Source organism: Lacerta agilis, chromosome 1 (assembly GCF_009819535.1).
Source record: "Lacerta agilis isolate rLacAgi1 chromosome 1, rLacAgi1.pri, whole genome shotgun sequence".
Classification (NCBI taxonomy): Eukaryota; Metazoa; Chordata; class Lepidosauria; order Squamata; family Lacertidae; genus Lacerta; species Lacerta agilis.
The window spans coordinates 37,987,139-38,013,439 of record NC_046312.1 but is presented as its reverse complement, the minus strand read 5'-3'; the positions used below and the strand labels follow the sequence as shown (position 1 = coordinate 38,013,439).

Here is a 26,301-nt window from a genome sequence, read left to right as displayed (position 1 = left end):
CACTCAACAAAACAGGCACTCCCCCCCCTTTCTGGAACTTCTCTATTATTTTCAGTTCCAATCACCCTTTCAACTAGCCCCTCCTTTCCCAATCGATTGTATCTCCCCTCTCTGTCTTCCAGCCCTCTGCAATTTTCTTCAACCAGGGATAGTATTTTAAAATTAAGTATCTTCTCATTCAGTGCAGACCTGATCCTCCTATTATCTCTGAGCAAAACATTAAGATTACAAAGAGAGTCACAGTGCCTATGGAAAGGCTAAGGTGCTACAAGGAAATGATTTTGTGATAAAGATCTCTCCTAGTTCCTATAGGAGGTTTCAAAATGTTCACTGCTCTGTCCCAATCCTATCACTCTTCCCTGCTGAACTGCCTATGCTTCTAGATTTTATTTACGTTTGTCCAGATTTCAGTGCTTTTGATATTATCCTAAATCAGATTTTCTTCTGTCTATAGAGTAGGCTCTCCCCCTTCCTAACTTGTTGCTCAGGCAAGTCTCAGGGGAATAATATGTGCTGTAACAATTTCTCTATTGTTTCCTTGCCTTCAACTATTATGCCCCTTAATTAGAGTTATTCTTGGAATAGATTTCTTTCACAACTGGGGGGAAAACCCTCTCAAGTTGCAATCTGATATTTTCCCTCCCACACTCAATTATTATTTTTAATTTTCTTTTTCTTTCCCTTTATTTAAATATATCCAGGTCCATGAGTTGTGTGATAATTTCTGCCATCGGTACATTAGCTGTTTGAAAGGCAAAATGCCCATAGATCTAGTTATTGATGAAAGAGATGGCAGCTCCAAATCTGATCATGAAGAGCTCTCAGGATCATCCACAAACTTAGCAGACCATGTAAGTCTTTTTGATAATTTCTAAAGGTTATAACACATTTAGTAAATCTGTTGATTGTTGTTATTTAAGAAGTTATCCACCCCCTATTTTGTAATTATCTGCTTTAAATCATGTTTCATTTTCAGTAGGATATTTTAAAGTTGTTTTTTCTTCAGTTTTTTGGGGGGTGGGGTGGGAGAGGGGCCCTTTTCATTGAGTTACCGAAAGGTTAACTTATGGCTTGCAGAGTTCATGATCTGAGTAAACGGAAGAGTTGGCAAACTGTGGAATTGGTAGATGCAGCCTTTTCTGCTATGCAAGACCTATGATCAATGTCACAGAAAAGGAATAGTAAATAGAAACTTAGTAAAAAGTTGTTGATTTCTGCACTTGTCTCTAAATGTCAAGTGTTGAGACTTATTGGTAATTGTACATTGCATTAAAACAAAGTTATAGTTTCCAGTGCTTTTTCTATGATACAACTTATTATTAGAATATGGACTTATTGCCAAGTGCCTGGAGCATCTTCATAATAAATTGCATTAACTTTGATGAGCCAATGCACTGCAGAGGCTGGAGAGAATTAAGATTGAGTAACTAGCTACAGGTTAGTGGTTAGTTTTATCACTTAGTAGCTAGTGAATAAGTTAATGTTTTGGTGGTATGTTCACAAGTGTAGTTGCATGTCTGGCAGTGGTTTTTCTGCACGTGTCTGCCAATGTACATCAGAGAAGAACTTGGGAAAATTTACCATAAGTATCTACATTGTTAAGCTTTTTAACGTGGGGAAGAAGAAGAAAATACAGTGAAGAAACCGGTTGGGGGGAGTTACTTAGGCTTTGGCAATGAGTTCATGAAAGAAACAACACAGACCATATTAGGAATAATATTTTAACTGTGGGATGTTAAATAGGGATTCATATGCTATGTATAGGCATAATAGAGGTAATCTGTAATATGCCAAGAAAAGTAGATATACATGTGAAGAAGCAGTTTTCTGTTTGGTTATTTTCCTTTTTGAAAGTATGTTGTCAGGTAGTTAAATATTTGCTTTTGTTGTGTATTACCTTTGTTCAGAAGAGCAGAAGTAGTTGTAAAAGGAAAAGAAAAATACCTCAGGTTTATATACGTTGTAAACCATTTATTTAATGTTTAAATACTATGATTCTGTCGTTCTATTGTCAGTTTTCCCTTCTTTTGAAATAACTTCAGGGACAAATTTTCATGATATTTAGTATTTTATAATTATCACTCTTAAGCTACACACACACACACACACACACACACACACGAGTAGAAACTACTGAAAGTTTCCTTGTTGTTTTATGATGTCATTTGCTGCTAATAAGGTCCATGAAGCATGACAGAACTTTGAGAAATATTTCTTGTATGCAATTTCAAACCTTAAAGTAGTGTGCGTGTGAGTTTGTGGGGCCCTTAGAAAAGGATCTGAAATGATAGGCATCCTGAAGGATCAGCATCCACTATATAAAGCATTGCAAAAACATTGCTTGTGTTCCCAGAATAGTTTCATTATAAGAATTTGTTTCATGTGGAAGTGTACAAATGGAGCATGCTGATGTTTATATTGAGGAGATTAGATAAACTAGCCTGTTTAGGGCCCTGGCAGATGGTGAGTGCTCAAGCCAATTTGAAGTGCCCTATTATAATATTTAAATTCACCTACAGTGATAGGATGAGGTTTCAGGGGGCTAGCATTTTATAATTTTATAACTGCCTTAATGGAAAATAACCTCTTTTCCTTTTTGATCTGAAACAACAAACTCAAAAACGTGACAATATATTTATCTTACACACATTAGAGTTTGCCACTTCACTGGGTATTACAATTTAAAGCCTTTTATTTCCTGGAGATTTGAGCCATAACATATTTACCTTAGCCCCCTGCTATTTGTCTCGAAAGAAAGCAATAATTTGTGCAACAAGAACACCAACTGGGAAATGAAGAGTTGTATCATGTAGTTGCATTTAGGGAATAGTGTCTTATTAGACATGTGAGTTAACATTGTCATCCAACATAAAACTTTAAACTAATATTATATAGTTGTAGATGCAGATTGTAGCCTATGTATGTATACAGATACAGATATCTATCTTTGTAGGAAGTTTCATGTAGCTGGTTTGTTTTATTACAATGCTCTAAAAAACAGTTTGTAATAATGGTGCCTTTTGTAATTTTAATATTTTGCTGGAAATGATTCATTTGTGAATGCCTACCTGCAAATTAGAATGGTTAGCATGAAAACTTCTCCAATTTGATACTGTAGGTTTGTTCCCCCCCTCCCCTTTGCTTTGATATGCATATTTAAAATATAGCCCCAAGCTAAATCTCATTTGGTGAAAGTTGGTGCAGGGGTGATGATGAACCACTTCAGAAGGACACAGACAGCATGTTGTTTCCTCAGCTTTATTTCTTGGCCCACTGTTCTGATCCATGGATCCTTCTCATAGTTTTATATGCATTTGAAATACTGACAATATTTCAATTGATTGAATATGAATAATGACAGCTTTAAAAAGAAGTGTAATTTAATTTGTTCTGTGCCAGGGCTTCTCTTGTGGATATGACAGTTTGTGACAGATACTTGACACCCCCAAATCTCTATACCTCTATTCAGTGTGCTTGTGTATGTTTATGGGTATAGGTCTACAGCAGTGGCAGCAGTATATTAGGTACTAATGGGGCTCATGATTTTATATCACTACCCAGCTTAAGAATATAGCTGAAAGATACTGAAGAAATGAGAGACTAGCTAATATTGACAGAAGGGCTCTTGAATACGTGATATTCAAAAACTGTATATTTTCTTTATGGGACCCCACTGCTGTGATATTTATCTAACTTAACTTGGTAGGAGAAACAGTTTGGTCTCTACAAAAGCAATACGTTTTCTAGGAAAGCCAGATACCCCTGCTACGGTTGATGGCAACAAAATGCAAATACTGAATTATATTTTATTGTTCTGTTAACATTTATATAGCACAGTAAGGGTAAGTTGGCATATAACTTTGTATATCAACTAGGATAATGCTAGCCACTGAAAAGCTGCAACTGTTGTTATATACTATGCTGCATTTAGTAAATATAACAGCCCATAATTAGCATTTGAATTTTTAACACCCTCATATATTTTTATTGCTCTAAGGTATTAGCTGTAGATGGGTAGAAGGTAATTACAACCATGCCCTGACTGAACCAGACTAACTAAAAACCTACTCTAGCTACAGTTCAACTTGTGGTTCTTAGGAATGACAATTTATCACTGTTTCATGTGTACATATATAGCCTAATATGTATTCCTGACACTCCAGTTTTTGTTCGGGTTAACCATAACTCATATTTTAAAAAATAATGGCAGTAACATGTTTACTACTATAGGTATTTCAAGAGCAACTAACAGTTTGTTTAACCTATATAGTTGAAAGTTTACGAATCATTTTCTGTAGAAATCCCACTGATTCCAAGGAGCCTTGCGTGCATGTAACTACTCAAAGGATTGCAGCTTCTTTTGGCATTTTTGAATTTATGGTTTTGAGAAAAGACATACCAATCTTTCCCCTTGCTTATATATCATTTCAAGCTGAGTTCTTTCTTCACAGAGGCCAAAGCTGACTCTCCTGTCAAGAACACGGATGAGTTGGGCCTCAAGTTGTAGGATAAACATCAAAACAGAGTTTGGGAAATATTAATGTGCATAATTTGCACAAGCATTTTTCTATATAACAATATTTCATATTTATGTAAGTGCTCAACACTGTTTATAACCATTATCTCAATAATTCTTACAATAGATCTCTAAGGCAAGTTATATTATCCCCATGTTACATATGGATGACTGAGGCTGAGAGATTGGCTTCCTAAGACCACCCTATGAACTCTTCTGTAGTTGAGAATGAGTTCACATGTTACATTTTCTTAAATATATAAGATTTTTTAACTTTAAACCTAAAATTGTAAATTGTTAATACAATGAATAGTTATTTAAAACTATATAGAAACAGAGTCAGAACGGTGTGCAGCTCTTGTTTAGTGTGTTCCTGCTGGGTTTGCCGCTTTGTAACATGTGAAATTGCTTAATATATTGACTGTACGTTTATGTGTACTTAAAAAAAATTATCATCACCATTTACAACAAATTGATTCCATATGTGTAAGAGAGAAAATATCTGTTTTCATATATACTTCAGTTTTCTTTTCTGGACTTTGAAATGTTGCACCATTTTCTAACATCATGCAAGCATGATTGTGGTAAAATGAATAAATTACATAGGGCAACATTCTTTTTTTCAGATTTATCTTTAGCTCTATTATTAAGTGGGCATCAACTTACTCTAAAAGGCTATTGCCAGGAATGCAAGATCATGACATAAAGGCTTTTTTGTAAGATTTAGGATTGAGAGCCATGTTACTACCGGCATGTATGGATTCTGCTCTCTATGGCAGGCAGTTTGTGTGAAGCAGGTATCCCATGGTTGCAGCGATATTTACCGTACCATTACAAACCCTTGAGTAAAGGGAGGGATTACTTGAAATGTAGTATCAATTTCAGTAGGGCTGCTTAAGAGTAGGTGGTTCCAGGAGTGTGACTATATTATTTTCTAGTGGTCATACTGTGTATAATATAAAAAAGGAAAGTAATCTGCCCTCACAGCAATAGTAATAGTATGTCGCTAAATTCCATAGTTTGTGGTTTGAGGCTTGCAAAGCTACAGGCTTTAGTGTATATGATACCAATATTTTAACCCTACTGAGGAATAACATATTTGATAAGCTGACACCTTCTCTGATGATTTTTGTATAAATGTCACTCAATCATTTCTGTTTTGCTAACATCCACTGCATGCATTATATTTGACATAATAATGCTGTTCCATTTTGGTTCTAATGAAATCATTGCAAAGTTAGTCACTTTCTTAAATGTGCCCGGATTTCCCCTATGGAGACTCAATTGCCACGCTAGGCAAGGTGTTGTCAATTTAAACTAAAGTCAGGCAAACACTCACATGGTTTTTTGATTTCTCCTTTTGCTTAGGTCTTTCATGGGGTGGGGGTGGGGCATCACTTTATGGAGATGGACCTGGCTCTCTAGTACTAGAAGTACTATTTATTTATTTACTTATTTGTTTGTCCAAATATTTATTACCTGCCCTTCACCATAAGATCTCAGGATGGATTACAGCAATATAATGTGCAGTTATAAAAACCGACGAAACAGATTCTATTATAAATGCAAGAAATCATTCCAAATAGAACAGAGCAATACAAATGCAGCAGAAGAGGTGTCCAACACAAATGTATGAGGATAATTATATGATAAAACTGTATGGTAATGATTTGTGAGGTAAAAAAATTAGCACCTAAAAGAAATTGTTGGAAAGAGGCAGCTTTTGTAAATAACCTACCTTTAAAGGATCATTTGTGTACCCACAGGTGGTCTATAGATTAGATTAAAAGTTAGTTGAAATATAAAATGCACAAGAGATTTGTATACCTTTTAGGTATATCCTTTTAGGATAGATATGTTTTAAAAAGACATTTTAAGGCAGGTAATGTTTTTTTTAAAAAAACTTATGAAAACTTTCACCACTGGGAGAAATCTACAGTAAGAGATTTACGCAGAATGCTTCAGAATTAATAAAAATATTTAAAAACACATTGGATTGGGGGTGAGGGTGCGGATGTAAAAACAATTACTCCTTTTCACTAAAAGCCATATTTGTTGTATTATTTGTGTAATGCTGTGCACAGCGTTGATCATTTTTATTTATCCATGGAATATAATTTTAGGTACACACACATTTTAAAACTGTAGTTTTTTATTAGTTTGTTTTATATTAGATAAAAGCAAACTTCAGTGCTACAGAATAGAAGTAAATCTCACTGAGTACAGTGGGGCTTACTCCTATGTAAGTGTGCATATAATTGCAACGTGTGTGCGTATATGTGTGTGTGTGTGTGTATGTGTATGTGTGATACGTGTGTGTGTGTGTGTGTGTGTGTGCATGTATGCATATATGTACACATACCTATTTTATGTACTATTACATATACTGTTTTACAGATTTGGCCAGTTTAGAGCTTCCTGCTCCTTACTGAAACTTCTTTATGTGTGTTGCCAATCACCCCAGCCAGCTCTCAAATTTCTTACATTTAGCTACTGTACTTTGCTGTAGCCTGGGAATAGGTTATGTTTCCACCTTGTACAGTATATTGTGTCTTGTAATATGTTAGTGTGTAGGACCAAATCATGAGGGCCACAGTAACTGGTGTAGCTTATCTGATTGCCATAGTACTACTTGGGTGACTTAAGATCTCATCTTCTTTATGGCTATGCCACAGATGTGATGAAATGACTTGAAGTGAAATGAGATGGATTTGGTCTATAGCCACTGTGCCATGCCAGATTTTCCATATGTGAAACGGATTTATAAGAACTACCTTCAATCCTGTGCACAAAATATATTATACATCTTCTTAATGGGAATCCAGAGGTGGAAGTTCCTTTCGCTGTATTATGAAACGGAATGTTTTATTTATTTGCTGTGGATAGGGAGTGCCTGTTTCTGGATTCTGTATATATTTGAAACACTCATCAAAATCAGTGGATTATATCTTCTTCATTTTATTCACCTGTGTGTGTCACTGAAGTACATAGATTTGTTATTGCACATATTATGGTGAAATAGAAGCAACTTCATCATGGTAAATTGAGTTGTACCACTATAAAAGCAGTATGAGATCAGAATCAGTCCCAGAGGGGACCCTTGCATAATTAAGGTGATTTTGCCCAGTTTGGGATGCATAAGGAATGTACAGTTAACCCATCTGTATCTGTGTAAGCTGACATTTACACAGAAGTTTGAGGCTTGTTAAATCAGTATGCTTGGCACTGCACAAGAGGAGTGACCCATATATAGGCATATAAACAGGGTTTGGAAAGTAATTCTTCTTCTTTTTTTTAAAAAAGGAAGAAACCAGATCTAGTAGTAGTTAAAATGCTTAATATGTCCACTAGTTTTGTAATAACGGCAAAATAGTAACGCAACAGATTTGCCTCAAATTCCTAGAGACTGTTGTGCTTTCCATGCTCTTCTCTAGATTTAGCAAAATTCAATGATAGTGCTAAATCAATTTTTTTTAACTTTCAAGGGAAAAAACACTGGCAAAATTGTGTTTCTGTGGAAGGCTGTGTGCATAAATGAGAAACGTTGGATAGCTGCAGAGTGATCTCCTGTGGCCCTGCTAGTACAAGCCTTCCCCATATTGTCTCCTGCTTTTATATTAATTACAACTTGCATTATCAGCTGTGAGTCTGTAGCCCAGCAAATAGAAAATACTGCCCCTGGAGACCTAGCTTCTTGTATCTATTTTCCATCTCCTATTGTGTGCCACTCAGTATTCACTGCTTTTCTCCTGGTAACACTGCTCTTTAACGCAATTAGGTAAGAGCAAGAGGAGCGCCATCTTTGACTCCCAATTATTAAAACTACTGGGAATAGATACATGTACACTCTGCCTTCAATGGTACATGGTGCTTTAGTTGACGATCAGATACACACAAACTGTAAAATATATGAAGATACTCTACGTGTTAATAGTGTTTGTGATGTTAAGGAAGCAGCTATTGTGTCTGCATGTATTTCATGCATTTATTTATTTTCCTAGCCAGCACCATTTATAGCATGAGTGCTCATTTAATAGCAAATATATAATAACATCAAACTTAAAACCCCCCCAAATATTATCACATGTGCCTGTAATAAACTTTAGCTTTAGGCAACAGCCACAATAAAAAGTATCCCAGTATTTCAAGAAGATAAAGGTAAAGTGACCCCTGACCATTAGGTCCAGTTGTGTCCGATTCTGGGGTTGTGGCGTTCATCTCGCGTTACTGGCTGAGGGAGCCCGCGTACAGCTTCCGGCTCATGTGGCCAGCATGACATAGCCGCTTCTGGAGAATCAGAGCAGTGCACGGAAACGCCGTTTACCTTCCCGCCGGAGCAGTACCCATTTATCTACTTGCACTTTGACATGCTTTCGAACTGCTAGGTGGGCAGGAGCTGGGACCGAGTAACGGGAGCTCACCCCGTCACGGGGATTCGAACTGCCAACCTTCTGATCAGCAAGCCCTAGGCTCTGTGGTTTAACCCACAGTGCCACCCGCGTCCCTTTTCAATAAGATACTTAGAGCTAAAGTCATATTTTTTTGTGGGTTGAAGTCAATGAAAGTTAACTTTTCCTTCAGTGGATTTGCATAAAATGAAATTGTCTTCCAATTGGGTCAGCATGAATTTACATTGAGGGCTTGCCAAGTTTGTGATATCTCTGATTGTCGGCCTATGCTCTCTTCTAGTCCAAGTTAGTCCAGGGTGAGGTGATGCATGCATGTTGATACCATGATGGATTTTCATGTTGAGTATAACTTTCTGTGGTGAATGAAAAACTGGTTTCAATCATAGAATCATAGAATTGTGGAGTTGGAAGGGACCCTAAGGATCATCTAGTCCAGGCACTCCCAAACTCGGCCCTCCAGCTCTTTTGGGACTACAACTCCCATCATCCCTAGCTAACAGGACCAGTGGTCAGGGATGATGGGAACTGTAGTCCCAAAACAGCTGGAGGGCCGAGTTTGGGGATGCCTGATCTCGTCCAACCCCTTGCAATGCAGGAATCTTAACTAAAGCATCCATAATAGATGGCCATCCAAGCTCTGCTTAAAAACCTCCAATGAAGGGGCACCCACCACCTTCCGAGGGAGTCTGTTCCACTGTCAAACGTAACTGGAAGACACCACAGGCTAACTGAAAAATGTAGCTGCATTGGTCTCAAATATGAGAATAAGCTCGAAGGCGACGTATTTTTTTAATAAAAATTTTTTATTAAATTTTACATGCATTCTTTTAAACATCCAATAATATTAATCTCTTATACATATTTTTGACTTCCACCAACCACTTCTCAAGATTTTCAAATTTCCTAATTTCTTCTTGTATTTCCAACTTCACTATTACTTTTTGAAGGCGACGTATTTTGAGTAATTTTCCAAAAGTGGGTTCAGCCCAAATGTTCAGTGTCATGAAATGGGTGCGCAGTGCACCATCCATAACACTGTGCAGTATTTGAAAGCAGTGGGCTTTGGGAAGGAGGTGCCAGGCTTTAATACTTCAATGCTCTAATTTACCAAGAAAGTTTAGGGGACTAGCCTAGTCCCCCTAGTCTACTGACCACACGCCACTGGTTGAAAGTCAACTGAAAAAGTAAACAAAAAATTACAACATGCAAAAAATGTCAGCACAGATTTGGTTCTTATCGTCAGGGCAGTATTTCCCAGTTTTGGACACCTAATGAATATAGCTGTTTGTTTCGGTGCAAGCTTAGATTTCAGGGCTGATCTGAGCTCATGACAGAGCACAAGATAGGAGGTAGTCTTTTAAGTACATGGGGGCTAATTTTCACAATAAAGTTGGAAAGATATTTTGTTTCTACAAGAACCCTGTAACGTAAATATATTTTTTTCTCCAAAAACTAAAAAAGACATAAATGACAATTTATTTAGCTGCGCTTTATCTAGTTACAGATGTGTCTGTGGATATACCATAACTACAAGGTAAACCGCACCAACTGGAAACTCCCTTTGACTTGAATGACCTGTGAATTAGATTCTAATATATGTAATCAATTAAGCTGATTATAATGATCATGAGTTGTACTCTTAAATTTTTCATTTGGTTGTCGTTTTGGTTACAGTACACATGAATGACTATACGATGGGCATTGAGCCAGAGATATAAAATTGTACACAATGGGAAAGTAGCTGAAATACAGATTGAGACATTTTATACTATAAAATAAATACAACATGGTGCCATTTACTCAACATTTATATGTGTGGGTGGCAGCATTTAGAGTTTCAGAAAGTAGTTGCTCTCCCTTCTTATTCCTCTGCCAATTTTGATTGCATCTTAGGGAATATCTGTGGCTATTATTTTTATCTTCTGAGAAAATGGTGCCAGATTATAATCCTCAAGAATACTGTAATACAAGCAATACATCTTATTTAAGCAGTTGTAAAGCATCTTAGAGCTGACAACTGAGATGAAGTGTAACACAGGTTGGTAAAGAGACCAAATGTTTTCAGCTTCAGGAAGTCTCACTAAAGTGATCCATTCCAAACCATCTATGATTGAGAAATACAGAGACTGGTCAGGCTTTTAAAGTTGTGTATGACAGGTTTTAGTTGACATTTGCCTTAAAATGTAGCTGAGATGCTACTAGTTAACCCTCTGAAATTTTAATCTGTGAACTAAAGGATTTTAACAGCAGCCAGTTTAAAAGAGCCTGGAGTGCATAGAATTAACATAACTAGCTATACACTCTGAAAAGTTTAGCCTAGGTGAACATGTTGCAATTATTAGATTTTATAGAAGTAGGTTCCAACATGATGTTGGAGGACAAAGCTCATGCCATGCTATTGTTTCTTTCCCTTTTCATGTATTTCTTCTAGCTCTTTATCTGATTACCATCCGGCAAACAGCTGACGCTAAGAGGCTGCAGAGGGCTGAAGTGCTCCTGTCTGCTGTTTGCCTTCAGCTTGAAGCTATTTGAGTGGTTTCCCAACTCAGAGATAAAAAGAGAAGCTCATAGGCACAATCCTTTTAATCGAGGCTGCGCAGAAACTTGCATGATCATGGCATTTTGTTTCCATATTCATTTCTCTGAACTCTCATCCTCAGTGCTGACTTGAAATACATAGTTTTTAAGAAACTTTCAACTTTTCCGTTTGTTTTGTATCCACTCGATGTTCCAGCATGATGGTATTATTTTCTGTATATTCTTGAGAGGAAAATAATTAATCTCCTGTAGGTTTAGCTGAAGTACCTATCTTAGCACCTAATATACTGTTATTGCTTTATTGAGGTTTTCTGTCATGCTGAAATTGCTTCAGGAAAGGGGGGGGGCAGACATGTGGGCTGCTTTGACTGTTATTTGTGTTTCAAATGTTGTATTCTCAGTCCAGTCTAATTTGATTTTGTAGATAGTGCAACAAAGCAAGTGAGAGGTTTGTGTGATTATTATTGGTAGACTGCTAATGTTTTTAATGTTTTAAATTTTTAATGCTGTATTGTGTTTTTAATATTCAGTTGGGAGCCGCCCAGAGTGGACGGGGTATCATTATTACTATTACTACTACTACTACTACTACTACTACTACCCTTTATTCATTTTCTGTTGTTCAGACATTGCTCGGTGGAAGACAGTAGGACTTTTTGCATTTGATTGCTATGAATTTGTGGATAATGCCTATTCACTTTAGCTTGGGTTTCGTTGTAAAATGTTATTGTGCAGACTTACTAAATATTGTTGCAAGGCAAGTGGTACTCAAAATATCTTAATGATAACTTGAGATACTGCCTACACACAACCCAAGGCAAGCTCTGAAATTTGTTTCTGCCAGTAAAGCATTTTGAGGTCCATTAAAGGGAAGAAACTGGTTAATATAATATATTGGGCAGATTGTCCACCTATATTTTTACTTTGTGGGGATAAGCATTTGTTCACTATATTTTTATTGTTGGGGATATGCCATCTCAGGCACCAAAATATTGACAATCTGGCCATTCTCTATACTTACTTGATTTTAATGGATTTACAATTGATAGACACTGCCTGATGTAATAAGGCTTCATAGTGTGTGTATGTGTTCAGGGTCTTCTTCTTCTTTGGCGATCACTCGTAGCGGAGTAAGATTGTCTTCCATAAACACAGTTTTAACAATGAGTCCGTAAGTGACTGTGGAGGCCAATCATGGATCCACATGTCCTTCCACAGTGGGGACATTGGTTTCCAGACGGGAGTTGATCACGGTGTGGATTTGCCAAACGTGCATTCCTCTTAGCACGTTTCTCCCTTGCGTCCTGAGTTCGAGTGTCTTCAAAGCCCATGACACCTTTGGTAAAGGCTGTTCTCCAACTGGAGCGCTCTCAGGCCAGTGTTTCCCAGTTGCCAGTGTTTATACTACATTTTTAAGATTTGCCTTGAGACAGTCTTTAAACCTCATTTGTTCACCAGAATTATGCTTTCCATTTTTAGGGTATCTATCTATCATCTATCTATCTATCTATCTCTATCTACACAATGTCATCATGTGTTACTTTTGTTGGAACAGCACGGTGTTGGAACAGTCGAAATTATTTTACAGAAATGTTTCTTGTTAGGATGTGTTTAATTTAAGTTGTCATATATAGGTGACAAGTAATGCAGGTCCAGCCCCAAGTCTGATCTATTGCATGTGTTCTTACTCTCTTTTTCTGTGAGAGGAAATTCCATCTCTTGCCTGCCTTCATGTGGTGCTGATAAAGCTTTTCCTGTACAGTAGAATTCCTGTTTTCCTTTAAGCAACAGCAGGGTATTGGGAATGATCAGGAAAGGGGAGGAGGACCAGGAGGAGAATACACTCAGCAAAGTAGCTCTTAGCTGTAACTTTCAGTTTTCTTCACTTACCCTTTTTAAAATAGCAGCTCTTCTCTCCAGGAAAACCAATACTCAATACATTTAAAACCGCAAGGAGTTATGACTAAACAACTGAGGCAGAAGTTTCACTTAGTCAAGTTTTGCCAAATCTCCTATAATATTAAATCACACATTCTCTTTTATTTTATTTCATGGAAAAAGAATACTATTAGAAGGACAGGTACATCTAATTGCCTAGAGGTTATTCGGGACAATCTTAGACATCTAGAAAGCATTTTAATATTATACAATCTCTTTTAAAAAGCTAAAATTATCTCACACTTCCTACATGTTGTTGTGGTTGTTTGCATCTGTCTGTCTCAAGAGGTAATGGAGTGTGCCTCTGGGAGTGAAGGAAAACCGCTGTGTTAGCAGGACCGAAGTGACCTCCCCGGAGTGCAAGCCTGGGCAGTGTGAATGGAGGTCCTGTGCTGCCCAGACAAGACCCATCTCACTGATGTGGTCTAAAGGAAAGCAGAGCTTGGGCTGCAGAAGTTCCCAAAAGGAGGCATACATGTAGCCATACCTATAATCATTCCCGTTTGATTACTAGAACCAAGATTGCAATCCTATACCTGGGAGTAAATCTCAATAAGGTTTAGTTCTGAATAGACATCTGCAGGATTGCATTGCATTTAAATTAAAATCAAGGGATTAAGGTGCCACTGAAAGTTTATCAAAGTATTTTTCTGAAGCATTTTTAAGAATTAAAAATAGACTGCTACTGAATATGTATTAAAAAATCAAACTTTGAGCTTTTTTAAAGGGGAAATTAAGCTGTTATTCAAAGCACACTTTGCAGCAAAATTCATTTAAACCAATGTGCTTGAACATGCATTGAATTGGTACATTAGTATGTCCTCTGCATCTAAAAAGTAACTGCATTTTGGGAGTGTTTACAAGTGCTAATGTGCCCACTTTTTTCTGCCTCCCTCTCTCCTTCCCCTTCCTCAATTTGCTATTGGAATGATAACTGTGGAAAAAAACAACATTTTGACATCAGAATCCTTCCTCTTGGAGAGACCACGATGATGCAACCTCAACGCACTCAGCAGGCACACCAGGGCCTTCCAGTGGGGGCCATGCTTCCCAGAGTGGAGACAACAGCAGTGAGCAAGGTAAAAGGTCAAGCTTTTTTTCCCTGTGCAAAGTAGGCATGACTAAAATAACTTCAGTGTCTTTTATTATATCAGTGCATCTGCCTTAGTGTAAACACAAGAGTGGCAGGCTTGCAGTGTAATCAGCTGCAACTCAGGGAGACATTTATTTCCTTTTTGCAACCTACTTAGCTGTATTTTATTATTATTTCAAAGCTAAATATCTAATCTTCAAACAAGCTTTGCAATAACAATTGATTAGTTCTGCCAATTCCTTTACAAATTTGGTTATCTACAGTTTATTTTTGTGTGGTGTAAGTAAATATCATGGCAGACATGCACCCCAGCTGTGATGGAGCAATTCGTACTGGTCTCTAAACAGAAAATTTAATTTGTACTGTCAGCTAAAAGGAGGCTTCAATAGTTAGTTGAAATGCATTTAAGCCACCAAAGAAACAAACATAAATTCTTAACTTGCTAAAAAGCAAAATCACATGTAATCATTGCCGGGCTCCAATCTGTATCACAATTTCTTCCAGAGTAGTCACATTAAAGTTAATAGTTATACTTCTGCAGTGAGTGTCTTGTGGGTTGCCATCTATCACACTGCATTAAAAAATATGATTGAAAAAAAATGGAAAGGGGTTTGATTTCAGCATTAGAATTCAGACAAAAAAGTAGTTGTGTCCAGTTGTACGCTATATTTACAACACAGAATTAAACATGTTAGCTTGAAGCAAATTTTATTAAAATCAATTGTATGCTACTCCCTGATCAGTAGAATTTAATTTCAAGGAAGCACAATTAAGATAGGGCTGTTAATCCCATTGAATCCAGTACCACTCATTCTGCATAACTGGGTATCCCCCCTCAAAAATGTTCATTAAACTTCTGACTGAGACCTAAGGAGTAACTGCTTTCAATGCAAACACTTTAAAATGGGTTTTCCACAGCCTTCCAATTTTGATATACATTTATATTAAATTACAAAACAATTTTTACTGAAGGTAATATAGGTAGTTCATGACTGGTTGTAAAGGACAAGCTCATATATATTTGAGATTGATTTATGCATATTTTTCTAATGGCAGCAAACTCCATGATCATTACATAAGATTAATAGTTCTGCTGGCTTCTTTAGGAATAAGTGCTCCTTTGGTACAACTACTACATGTTCTGTGCTTATTTACCTCTCTATTGAAGAGCTGGGGCACAACTGTGGGAAAGTTCACAGAGATTAACTACACATAGGGTGGGAGTTCCATGGATGGAACGTGTAACATCTTTTTTGGTACAAAGAGCACTGCAGGAAGTAGCATGACCCTGTGTCCTACTTCAAGGGCTGTCCAGTCTAATATAAAGAACCACAGGAAGGGAAATGTTAGCACCTGGACAACAGACTGAGCAGGCACAAAGCTGACCTGGTCACAGTCTTCCCCACCATGATTAGATGCATGTATTTCTATTAAATTATAGCAGTTATTTCTAAGTTTGCATGTAAACATATATATAGGCATATATATGTAAATTTTATTCAAAGCTGCGTCCTCTTTTTTTTGATTGTGCATTTCCTCTTTTTTGCCGATGCATAAATGAGTTAGAATCTTAATGCATATAGGTGAAGTAATCTGGAGGGCATCTGGTTGACAAAGACTTTTGTATAAACAGGTTCCTATCTTCCTGAAACTCCCAACTATTGTGCAGTTTCTCCCTAAGTATGGTTGAAAATAGATTCTTAGAGCTGTTGCGCACATTTTGGATGGTGTCCAGTGCACTTGTTCTGTTATTGTAAGTCCTTGTGCTTGCACAACAGAACTTTCCCCTACTCCTTTCCGCACATGTACCCCACACCTTTCCCAAATCTGTTCCAGATGGTTGGGAGAAGCACTAGAACAGATTTGGGGGGGCATGGGGTACACAGGGAGAGGAGAGGGAGGTGGCATTCTGTTGCATAGCCATTATATATATATATATATGTGTGTGTGTGTGTATATATATATATATATATATATATATATATATATATATATATAAGCTATACGGGTAAGATTTTTGTTTTTTAAGAATGTGTGCGTAAAACTATAATATGTGAATATGACAAAGACATGTTAGCACACTTATTTGTTGTTAAAGTGTACTTACAAGAGAGCTAAGTCTGGTACAGCTGCCTTCTGAGTGTTTATTCAGTGGCAAAACATGAGTTTGCTGCACACCCTGGCATGAATTATAATCCCACTGTTTTCATGAAGACTTAAAAATGCAGTAAGCTTTTTTGTGTCGTAGACTTGTACCCTGTGTAGTAGTAGTAGTAGTAGTAGTAGTAGTAGTAATGTTATTATTTGTATGCCACCCATCAGACTGGGTTGCTCCAATGACTCTGGGCAGCTCCCAACAGAATACGGGGTTTCCTTCAGATGTCTTCTAAAAGTCAAATACTATAGTTGTTTATTTCCTTGACATCTGATGGGAGGGCATTCCACAGGGTGGGTACGACTATCAAGAAGGCCCTCTGCCTGTTTCCCTGTAACCTCACTTCTTGCAGTGAGGGAACCGCTAGAAGGCCCTTGGAGCTGGACCTTAGTGTCTGGGCTGAACGATGGAGGTAGAGGCACTCCTTCAGGTATACAGGGCCCAAGCCATTCAGGGCTTGAAAGGTCAGCACCAACCCTTTGAATTGTGCTCAGAAACATACTGGGAGCCAATGTAGATCCTTTAACACCAGTGTTATATGATGCAGTGTAGCCCTCTGTGGGATTCCTGGGCAGAGCCCTTTTTGACCCCTTAGGGGACCAAGGAGCTGTTTTACTTGATCTAGGCTATGCCTATGCCTCTACCTAAATACTAGTATTGAGTCCCCATACATCTTGTTTCAGGAAATATGGACACTGGTGGGCTGGAACACTGCATATTATTTTGGCATTCTTCTGGGTCATCCATTGTGCTACACTTTGAAACCAGGTCCCATATTTCATTTCACAACAAGGGGTTGCTGGTAGGGAAAGTGGGATATAAACACAATGAACTGGTCTAAAGAACTTTGTGTTCCACTTTGCATGTATAGAGGGGCTTCTGAACCTTCTCCTTCCATCAGTAGGCTCCTACATAGCTCCAAAATCTGTGCCAGAAACAAAGTTCAGCCTCACAAAAAAAAACCTTCCTGCCATGGAGTGGGAAATAAGAAGCTTATGGCCTGTGGACAAGTGCTTAAATTAATTTCAAAAGGCTCTTCTGATCCCAGTTCATGTATGATATTTATTTCTAGTTGCTTTATTGTTATTTCATACTTTCATGGAGTTTGGGATGTAGCAAGATTAAGTGCCTGAACAAGTTCCTATTCTTGTTACTGAAAGTCTTCTCAGACCTGCAACCAGAAAAGTAAAAAAATGTACCGGTAACCTTCCTTTTTAATAATTAGCTAGTGGTGAACAAAACATATAACATAAAGTCCTATCCTGAAAGAATAAAAATAGCTAATTCTGTGATCATTAATAACTAAAACTGTCTTTCACAAATGCATGCCTTGTGCAAGGGTTAGAAAATCAACATGATTTTAATTCTGGTGCAGTGCACACCAAGCCTATGTATCTTCATAGCCGTAGCAAGGGGATCCCTTCAGTTCTTAGTCATGAATATATATCCTTACACAGAAAAGCACATATATTAATTCCATGATGTGTACATAGGGACCAGGAAACTGTAAAGATAGGAAATATATACTGCTCAGAAGTAGATTGGAGGATTTTATATTGTCTCTTTAAAGTTATTTGTTTGTTTGTTTGTTTGTTTGTTTGTTTATTATACCCTGTGCATCTGGTTGGATTTCCCCAACCACTCTAGACGGCTGTCACAGGTCTCAAAAGTTAGACTCGGAGACAGTTCAACAATATTTACATTATGTTCACAAACCGATTCTTTGGCCAATCCGTGTGCTCTTACTTGACCAGTAAATCACCTTCACTGCTGCTTCATTTAGTAGACCAATATTTTCTATATGTTTGACACGCATGGATCTGAAAAGCTGGTTTCCCAAGTGTGTACTCACATTCTGGCAAACAGTTTGCACCCCATAAGTTGGCACTTACACTGTGCTTGGGCAGGAGTCTATGCAAAAGCCTTGCTGGTCACAGTCTCCTTCCCTTCTCAGGAAATGCCAGCAAGAGAATGAAAACTCTGAAAGAACCCTTCTGTTGTGTTTGCCTTTATCATTTCCTTTGGAGGGGGCAATATCTGAAAAACCCGCAGGAAATAGTCCCCTAAGCAACTGAAGTGAATCTTTTGAGACAATATGGGAGCTTGGGGTAGTTGATACTTCTAGGCTATACTTTCAAATCCTCCCTCCCATCCCTGAGCCCTTGTCAGCCCAACTTTAGGCTGTGTTGTGAAGGGAGATGTATTGAAGTTGTTTCTGTCTAGGATTGTGATTTCCTTGAGCACAATCTTGTAGGCATGCAAGAACTACTTGCCCTTTCTTACGGTTTCCCTGCTCATCTGTTTAACAGGGGAATTAAAGAACTGGGTTTCTTCATTCTTAGCTCTGTGTATATTTTGTGTTTTTCCATCAGCAATGTACTCCTCTCATGGTACCATCTGCTTCCCTAACCTTGTTCCATAGTAGCAAGTTTTCCATAGCTGCTGGTCCCTTAAGGATGCCACTACGTCAGTAAAAATTTCCCTGAGATGGAGGCATATGTAAAATTCCATTAGCATCCTACTGATGAACATGTGTAAGTAGTCCACATCTTTGTCTCTCAGTCTCTTTCTTTCATCTCAGCATTACTTTTCCCCACTTCAGATGACACATATGATTTGCACACTAGTTTTGAAGAGGCTATCCAGCATGTGTAAAAAGAATTCTGACTGCTGTTGCATTGCAAAGATGTGAATTTTCAGGCACTGTTTTCCAGCTTCAGTGTGTGTGTCTTAAAGCAGCAAACACAGAAGAAAAATACCTGAATATTTTCTTCCTCCCTTACAAACACCCACACCCACATCCCTGGATGCTCTCACTTCATCTCTTTCACTGTAGGCTCTAGGTTATTTTCTTTCTTTCACTTCTTCATCTCAATCCTTATATACAAGCAGAGCTTTTTTTTCAGCCAGAACTCACCGGCACTTCTCAGGTGGGCGCCATTGCCATTATAAGAAAACAAGCGGGACGTTCATGGTGAGTTCTGTCACCTCTTTTTCCGGAAAAATAGTACCGTATACGAGCTTAGCAAAATAGAATTTTTTAAAAAAAAATTGTATTCCCATTATAACAACTTAATGGAATGTGAGGAAGAGAAGTCAGTAACATTTATGTTTGCTAAATCAGCCTTTCTCCGTGGGTTGGCTAATGGAAGATAAAAGTGGGAAAATTTTGAAAGGGTTGGTCCTCCTACATTTCTTCTTCATCACTGTTGTGGGCATTCTTGGCTTTAGAATGTCTTGTAGCAGAGTGCAGCAAAGGCTGCTGCCTAAATTATTGTTCTTTCTAGAGTGGGTAAATCAACAGGCTTTAATCCATAACAATTGAAGAAGAAGAAGAAGAAGAAGAAGAAGAAGAAGAAGAAGAAGAAGAGAATTTTACAGCTGGGAGAAGGGCTTGCACCATGATAGTATTAAAAAGGACTGATGAAGTAAAAAAAAAAGGGGGGGGAGAAAAATGTTATGAGTGAGTTGAAACTCTGGCATTGAAAGAGTTAAACCCTTTGGGCAGTGTTCAGTGAAAGATAATCCTAATTATATTAGCTGGGCTCAGTGTTGTTTTTAGCATGTCATCTTGGTTGTACAAGAGAAAACCAAACTGTACTATATCTTGTACTAGTCTTGATTATTAGACTGCTCCAAAGCAATTGCTACCTTAATTGTGGCTGAGATTCACTGAAGCAAATTGTGTCAGAAAATATTCAGTCAAAGAGGAAAAAGTAGATATTCTTGGTATTCTTTTGCTGCTGTTTGTATGAATGTATGTATGTATTTAAAGCCAGGAAGGGTTAACTAACTCTATTAATAGAAATGAAACACTGAAACATTTTACAAAGAAAGGGGGAAAAAAGGGAAAGAAGCCGATTTAATGGTGTAATGAGGCCATCTTCCAGAGACTTGTTTTGTGTAAGGCTTGCTTTGACCTTTCACTTTGCTCAGGAGCCCAACGCTTCATTTTTCACATTCTTGCAATTACGTTAACGCTTCAAGCATTTCTGACTCCAAGTCAGCTAGCAACACTAGGCATAACTCAACACTGTGAGTTTTTCCTCCTCTCTGTAGATTCATTAACAGGTCACAGGGGTCCCAACTGAAATTTAAAACTGACTGGTTCTGTTGGGTTAGCTGAGTTATGGCAAGAGAGATAGCAGAAAAGGGTCCGAGAGGTGGGGAGTAGAGAAAGAAGACTCGGGGGTTTTGCCAGAAAGTATATATGTAAAACCCTAATCAGCACGTTAGAAGTATGTGCAGTTTTATCATCCAGCCATTTGTCTGGAAGAAAGGATCTGTGTGTCTTCTGGAGTGCTGCATTTTCCTTCTTCTATATAAAATAAAGTAAAAAACCACTGACAAATCACTGCTTTAAACTGCTAACAACTTGTGATGTTTATACCATAGTAACAGATACACTTTTCATTGACTTTTCAATCTTTTATTATCTCTTTATAGGGTATTTCAGATAGTGAATTTGATATTATACTTTTCATGTATTATCCTACAAACATTTAACATTTTAAACCACGTGGCCTACACAAAACCACCAAGGAATACTTGTCTTATACTTAATGAAACATGGGTTTTATGAATGGCCTATCATGCTAGTTTTATACCCAGAAGGCCTGATCCCAAGAGACATTTGGCTCTTAAAAGGCTTAACAAACTCTCTCTTTAACATCCATCTAAATGTAGCTAGTTATTCTCCTTGGGTTCTGCAACAGAAGGCATCAGCCTTGAAGCAATGCACACAGAGTTTGTACATATTGGCAAAGCAGGGAATTCACCTGATTCTGCAATGGAAAGTCACATGCAAAAGTTGGTTTAAGTATGTACAGCCAATATGGACATCTGGGCATGGATTACTGTGCCACCTGAGTGCAACTGAAATTGCTAGGTGACTTTTGATGCATGGAGGAAACCCTAACACACATTTACTCTCCAGAGGTTGCCTGCAACTATAAATAGGCAAGAGCCATTTTTTCTATAAATTTCCAGAAAGGTAGTCAGGTTAGTCTATTACAGCAAAAACAATGATGTGTATTGTGGAACTTATTATGGCATTAGTATGATGTGGGACAAGTACAGATATCCAAGGCTAGGATTATAAGTGAACAGAGGAAGAAAAAAGGAGAAACTAGCCACACGAATCAAAGTACAGTAGTAGTTATCAGTTACCATGAGGACTGGCAACTGAGACACTTCACCCATTATATGCATTTGAATCTCTTATGTACCTTGGATGTATCAAAATCTGCAGTTCCATTTTGCAGTGTACATCTGTGTGCATAATGGAACTTCCTCTCCTTCTCTTGCCCCTTGCAACCCCCTACACACCCTCAAAATCTGGAACAAATTTTGGGGGTGCACACAGGGTGGAGAGGAGGGGAGAATTCTGTTACACAAGCATAAAATTATTTACACAGCGCTGGATACAACCCTAGGAACCTTGGAGAATTATGAGATTCACTCTCATGATTTTCCTTATCCATGGAAATGTCCCTGACACCTGCCCCATTGGCTTAGGCTTGGGAGCATGAACTTAATAAACCCTAAAGCAGAAGAAAATTTGATCTGAAATTTAAAGCAGCTAAATTCCGATCACCCTGAATAAGGCTACTTGTGTTATTAAGGAGAGGTTAGTGTGTGAAAAGGGTTATAACCACACATTTGTATCAGTGAATATCTAAAACCGCCTTTGAAATACTTTTTTTGATAGTCTGATGTAGTTTTCTGTGTGAAAAATTCATTAATTGTTCCAGGGCAAAGTCAGCAGAGATATTCACTGAAATCACATATGCTTATCGTATGCTACATATTTGAGCTAATTCATACTGAAAAAAGTTGAGTTGTGGTATTAATTAATTTTTAAAATGGAATTGGCATTATATTTTTTAATAGAAATTTTCTTTTCTTGATCATGTAAGCAGCATTAACACAGTGGGCATATAATGAGAATTGTTCAGATCTGGTGCGGGAGTCAATACTGATACAGGGGGGAGGGAAGAAACCCAAACAACAGCCACCTTAAAAATTTAAGGATTTTTTTGCATTCACTTTTTTAAAAAATCAGATACTTAAAATTGTTATGCAAATTGGGCAAGCTCTTCTACTTTCCCATTCAGAATAGCTAGAGTTTTCTTCTTGGAAAATTAAAATTTTGTTGAATGAAAGTAGAGGCCAAAAAGTTGATGTATTTTTATTTAATATATCTACCGCTCGATTTTAGCGAAACCTCAAAGCAGTTTACTGAGTCAAAATGACTTAAGAATAAATGTTTGGTGGTAGCTACATGAATTCTAATTCTATTTTCCCTTTAACAATATGCAATATGATTTAAAGGAGTTCTACAAATTTTCATTCTACTTAAACCATCAGCATGGTCAGGTGTGATCGTGCTGATCACTTGTTGGCCATGCTGTGTCAAAACAGAATATAGTCCTCTCAAAGATGATACTGCTGCCACCATATTAGTGGATGCATGTATGGAGCTCAGCCAACAACTGGCACTGGGTGCCTTGCTCTAGGTGCTTCATCAACACAGAAGCCTTTTGTGGGCGTACACCTCAGCCAGCAAGGAGATCCATTGCAGAAAACCTCCTTCTGCAAGCAGAACACTTTTGCTACATCAGGCCAAATGTCTTATTTTTCAGTAGGATTAGATACAGCAGTTAAGCAGGTTTTGTAAATTCATTTTTCCTTTTTAAGTTTTTAGATCTTTGCTTATCAATGATGTGCATGAATAATCTCTGTTAGCATGGTGGATGGGAGCTGTTTTAAGAGAAAGGCCTCCCCATGCTTTAAAGCACACACAAAATCATGCACTTCCCTCCTGTTGCTGTCATTGAGATGTTGACAAATTGGAGAATATTGATGAAACCTTTGGTTTAAGCATTACTTGCCAAGCTTGTTTTATTATTATTATTTTCTAGTTATAACAATAGTGTGGGTTCAGCAGCAATGAATAAAAAAAGGACAGGGACGACTTTATTTCAATATTGTTGATGTGCCAATATGAAATAAATTGTCTTAAGCAAATGGAATATGCTGTTTTAATCATTAGTTATGCATGAGAGAAAAATTGATGTTGACATCTTTGCTGTAAAATCATTGTAATGGGGCTTCCCTTGCAATTCATTTTTGTAAAATTCATTTTGTACATTTTGCAGCAATTGAACCATCTCTGCACTGTGAATAGGCAGAATTCCCAGAAATACTGAGACAGTTGGCCCAGTAACTGCTGAGCTCACACTACACATTGCATGCGTATTAACCATTAAACTGCCAGATCAAACTGAGCTAAAGAAGCTAACAGTTTATTATCCACCCATCTTCCTTTGCTTTTTACCCTCCTATATTGAAAAAAATACCTGCTGGATTTTTTTTTTTAAATATATTTTTGTGACTGTATTATGTCCCTTTCTATTAACCACACCAGTCAATGGGGCTACAATTTCATAGTAAATCTCTTTTATTTATTGTACAGTTTTCTAGTCATTATACTGGTGAAAACTGCAGATTCTCATCTTTTATTGAATTTAAAGCTTAGAGGTGAGTGAGCTCTTAAAATATTATAATACATTTTAAGACTTACATCTTACTCCATTAGTTTCCACCCACCCTTGCAAATGATGAGTTCTTTAAAATAATATAACATAAAATATATTTTGAAAATCATTCCAAGTTACTTTTTTATAGTGGCTATGTCTTCTAAATATATTGTGTTCTAATGCAGACTATGAAATCTCTATGAAATGGAATGTTTTCATAGTAGTGGGAGTTTTGCTTAAACACACACACACACACACACACACACAACCCCCGCCCCTCTAAATACGATATGACAGATGCCATCTGGAATAATCTTTTGCAAGTTGCTTTTAAACTTTGTATTTTTCCTACAGCTAAGTTCATCCCGAACTGGTCGCTTACTGTTAGTATAAAGGACACAAAGAACTTTCTTCCCCCCTGGCTTCTCCACATGGCTTCTCAAAGGAAATAATTGAACAATATTAGCAAAGAGAGGGCAATTAGTAGGATCTTTGGTGTTATCACATGCATTTTTGTTTTTCAATACAAGGCCCATCTTCTGACATGTTTAATCTGCCCCATGTGTCCAAAACTATTTGACACTTTTGCACTTGTCTAATTACAGTAATATATATACCAGTTAGAATAGGAATGCCTCCATAATTCAGTATTCTGAAACTTTGCATGGAGGTGTGGTAATGTTTTTCTGAATTGCTAGAGTGTGACTAATATCTTCTTATATATATTGAATTATTTGAAAAGTCCAGTGTTGGTATCTCTGGATTTTTTTAAAACTTAGCCTGAGTAAAGGGATGTCTCCTGATGCCTGTTAGAGTTTAATTTAGAGTAGTAATTAAACTTGAATACTGCCTCGTAAACAAAAGATAAACAATAAACCAGCCACGTTCCCTGCTGTTTCATAGCTTTCTTTCCCAGATGTTTCAGCCTGATAATTTTTACACAGTGAACTACCTAGTATGTAGTGTTGTGGATAGAGGTCAAAGACTTGGTCTTTATAATGGACTATTTTTTAACCTTAAACCCCCTACAATGCAAGGGTAGTCTTCATTTGATTTTAATACTACAAAGTTAGCAAGTTTGAATACTTATTTACCATACTTAAGAAGGCTATGCAGATTTTTAAAATCTTAAATTTTGCTGGCAGAAGCATCAAACTCTTGTAGTTATAGCTTCCTCCCCCCAATAAAATTCATTGTTAATAAATTGTGAAATGTTCTATTGAGAGACAGACACAGAGACAGAGAGAAGTTTTCTTTTTAATTATGTTGATCCTAGGCAACTAAAGAAATGTTGACAATGGAACCCCCCCCCAAAAAAAACCAAAAACACCCTTCCCTCAGGCTACTTGGGCTCTGTCCACTTTTTGGACTGCTCCACTGTCAACCATGATTTTCTAATTGCCAGGTATTAGTAGTAGGACGTTCAAATGCAGAAGCCATGTTATTTTCACTGGGTGGGGTAATTACTGAAAGCTGAGAATAGCTGCACTAAAGACAGAGGGATACTTTCATGATCCCATTAGCATAAGAGTGGGTAAATTATTCATGCCAAGTGAGGATTCTATGGGGAAAAGTATAGTTAATGCACATAGTTTTTAAATGTATCCCTTTCTGCTCTGAGACTAAATTCTTGTTGGATTCAGTTCTCAGACATTTACGGGAAAGCTCTAGTGGCATGTTAGACGCAGTTCATCTCTCTCTGTTTGCAGCGCTCTCAATAGAGACCATCTGGCAAAGATCCAAAAGGTGATTAAACAAAATGATCAGCTCTTGTTGCTGTGTTACATGTCCAATACTCTGGATTAAAAAACATGACCCATGACAGTCAGCTCACATCATTCTTTTCCTTTTCTTTTCCTTTCTAACTCCCTTCTCTCCCCCCCCCCGCCCCCTTTCTGACTAAGAATTCAGATGGTCCACAAATGCCTGTGCCATCTTTGGGTCCTTATGGCCTATAATCATGAACAGGATGTGCAAATGTCTGTTTCTGTAGCTTGGTCCGTTCCAGCAGTATAGTCACAGTTCATTTTAATTGGGTCAGTCTAAAGTTCCTAACGACAGTGATAGAATTACTAATGTTCATTCTCATAACGGTAAACATTTGAAACATA

At 37.5% G+C, this 26,301-nt stretch overlaps 1 protein-coding gene across 11 annotated transcripts in view; it reads left to right on the top strand.

Moving 5' to 3' along the window:
• Positions 1–26,301, top strand: part of MEIS2 (Meis homeobox 2) — a 227,297-nt gene that overhangs the window by 5,680 nt on the left and 195,316 nt on the right. For all 11 annotated transcript variants that reach the window (XM_033144600.1, XM_033144618.1, XM_033144636.1 and 8 more), the window contains exons 6-7: positions 702–851; positions 14,366–14,480. In XM_033144600.1, coding sequence (XP_033000491.1) covers positions 702–851; positions 14,366–14,480 — 265 coding nt within the window. The remainder of the gene's footprint in view (positions 1–701; positions 852–14,365; positions 14,481–26,301) is intronic.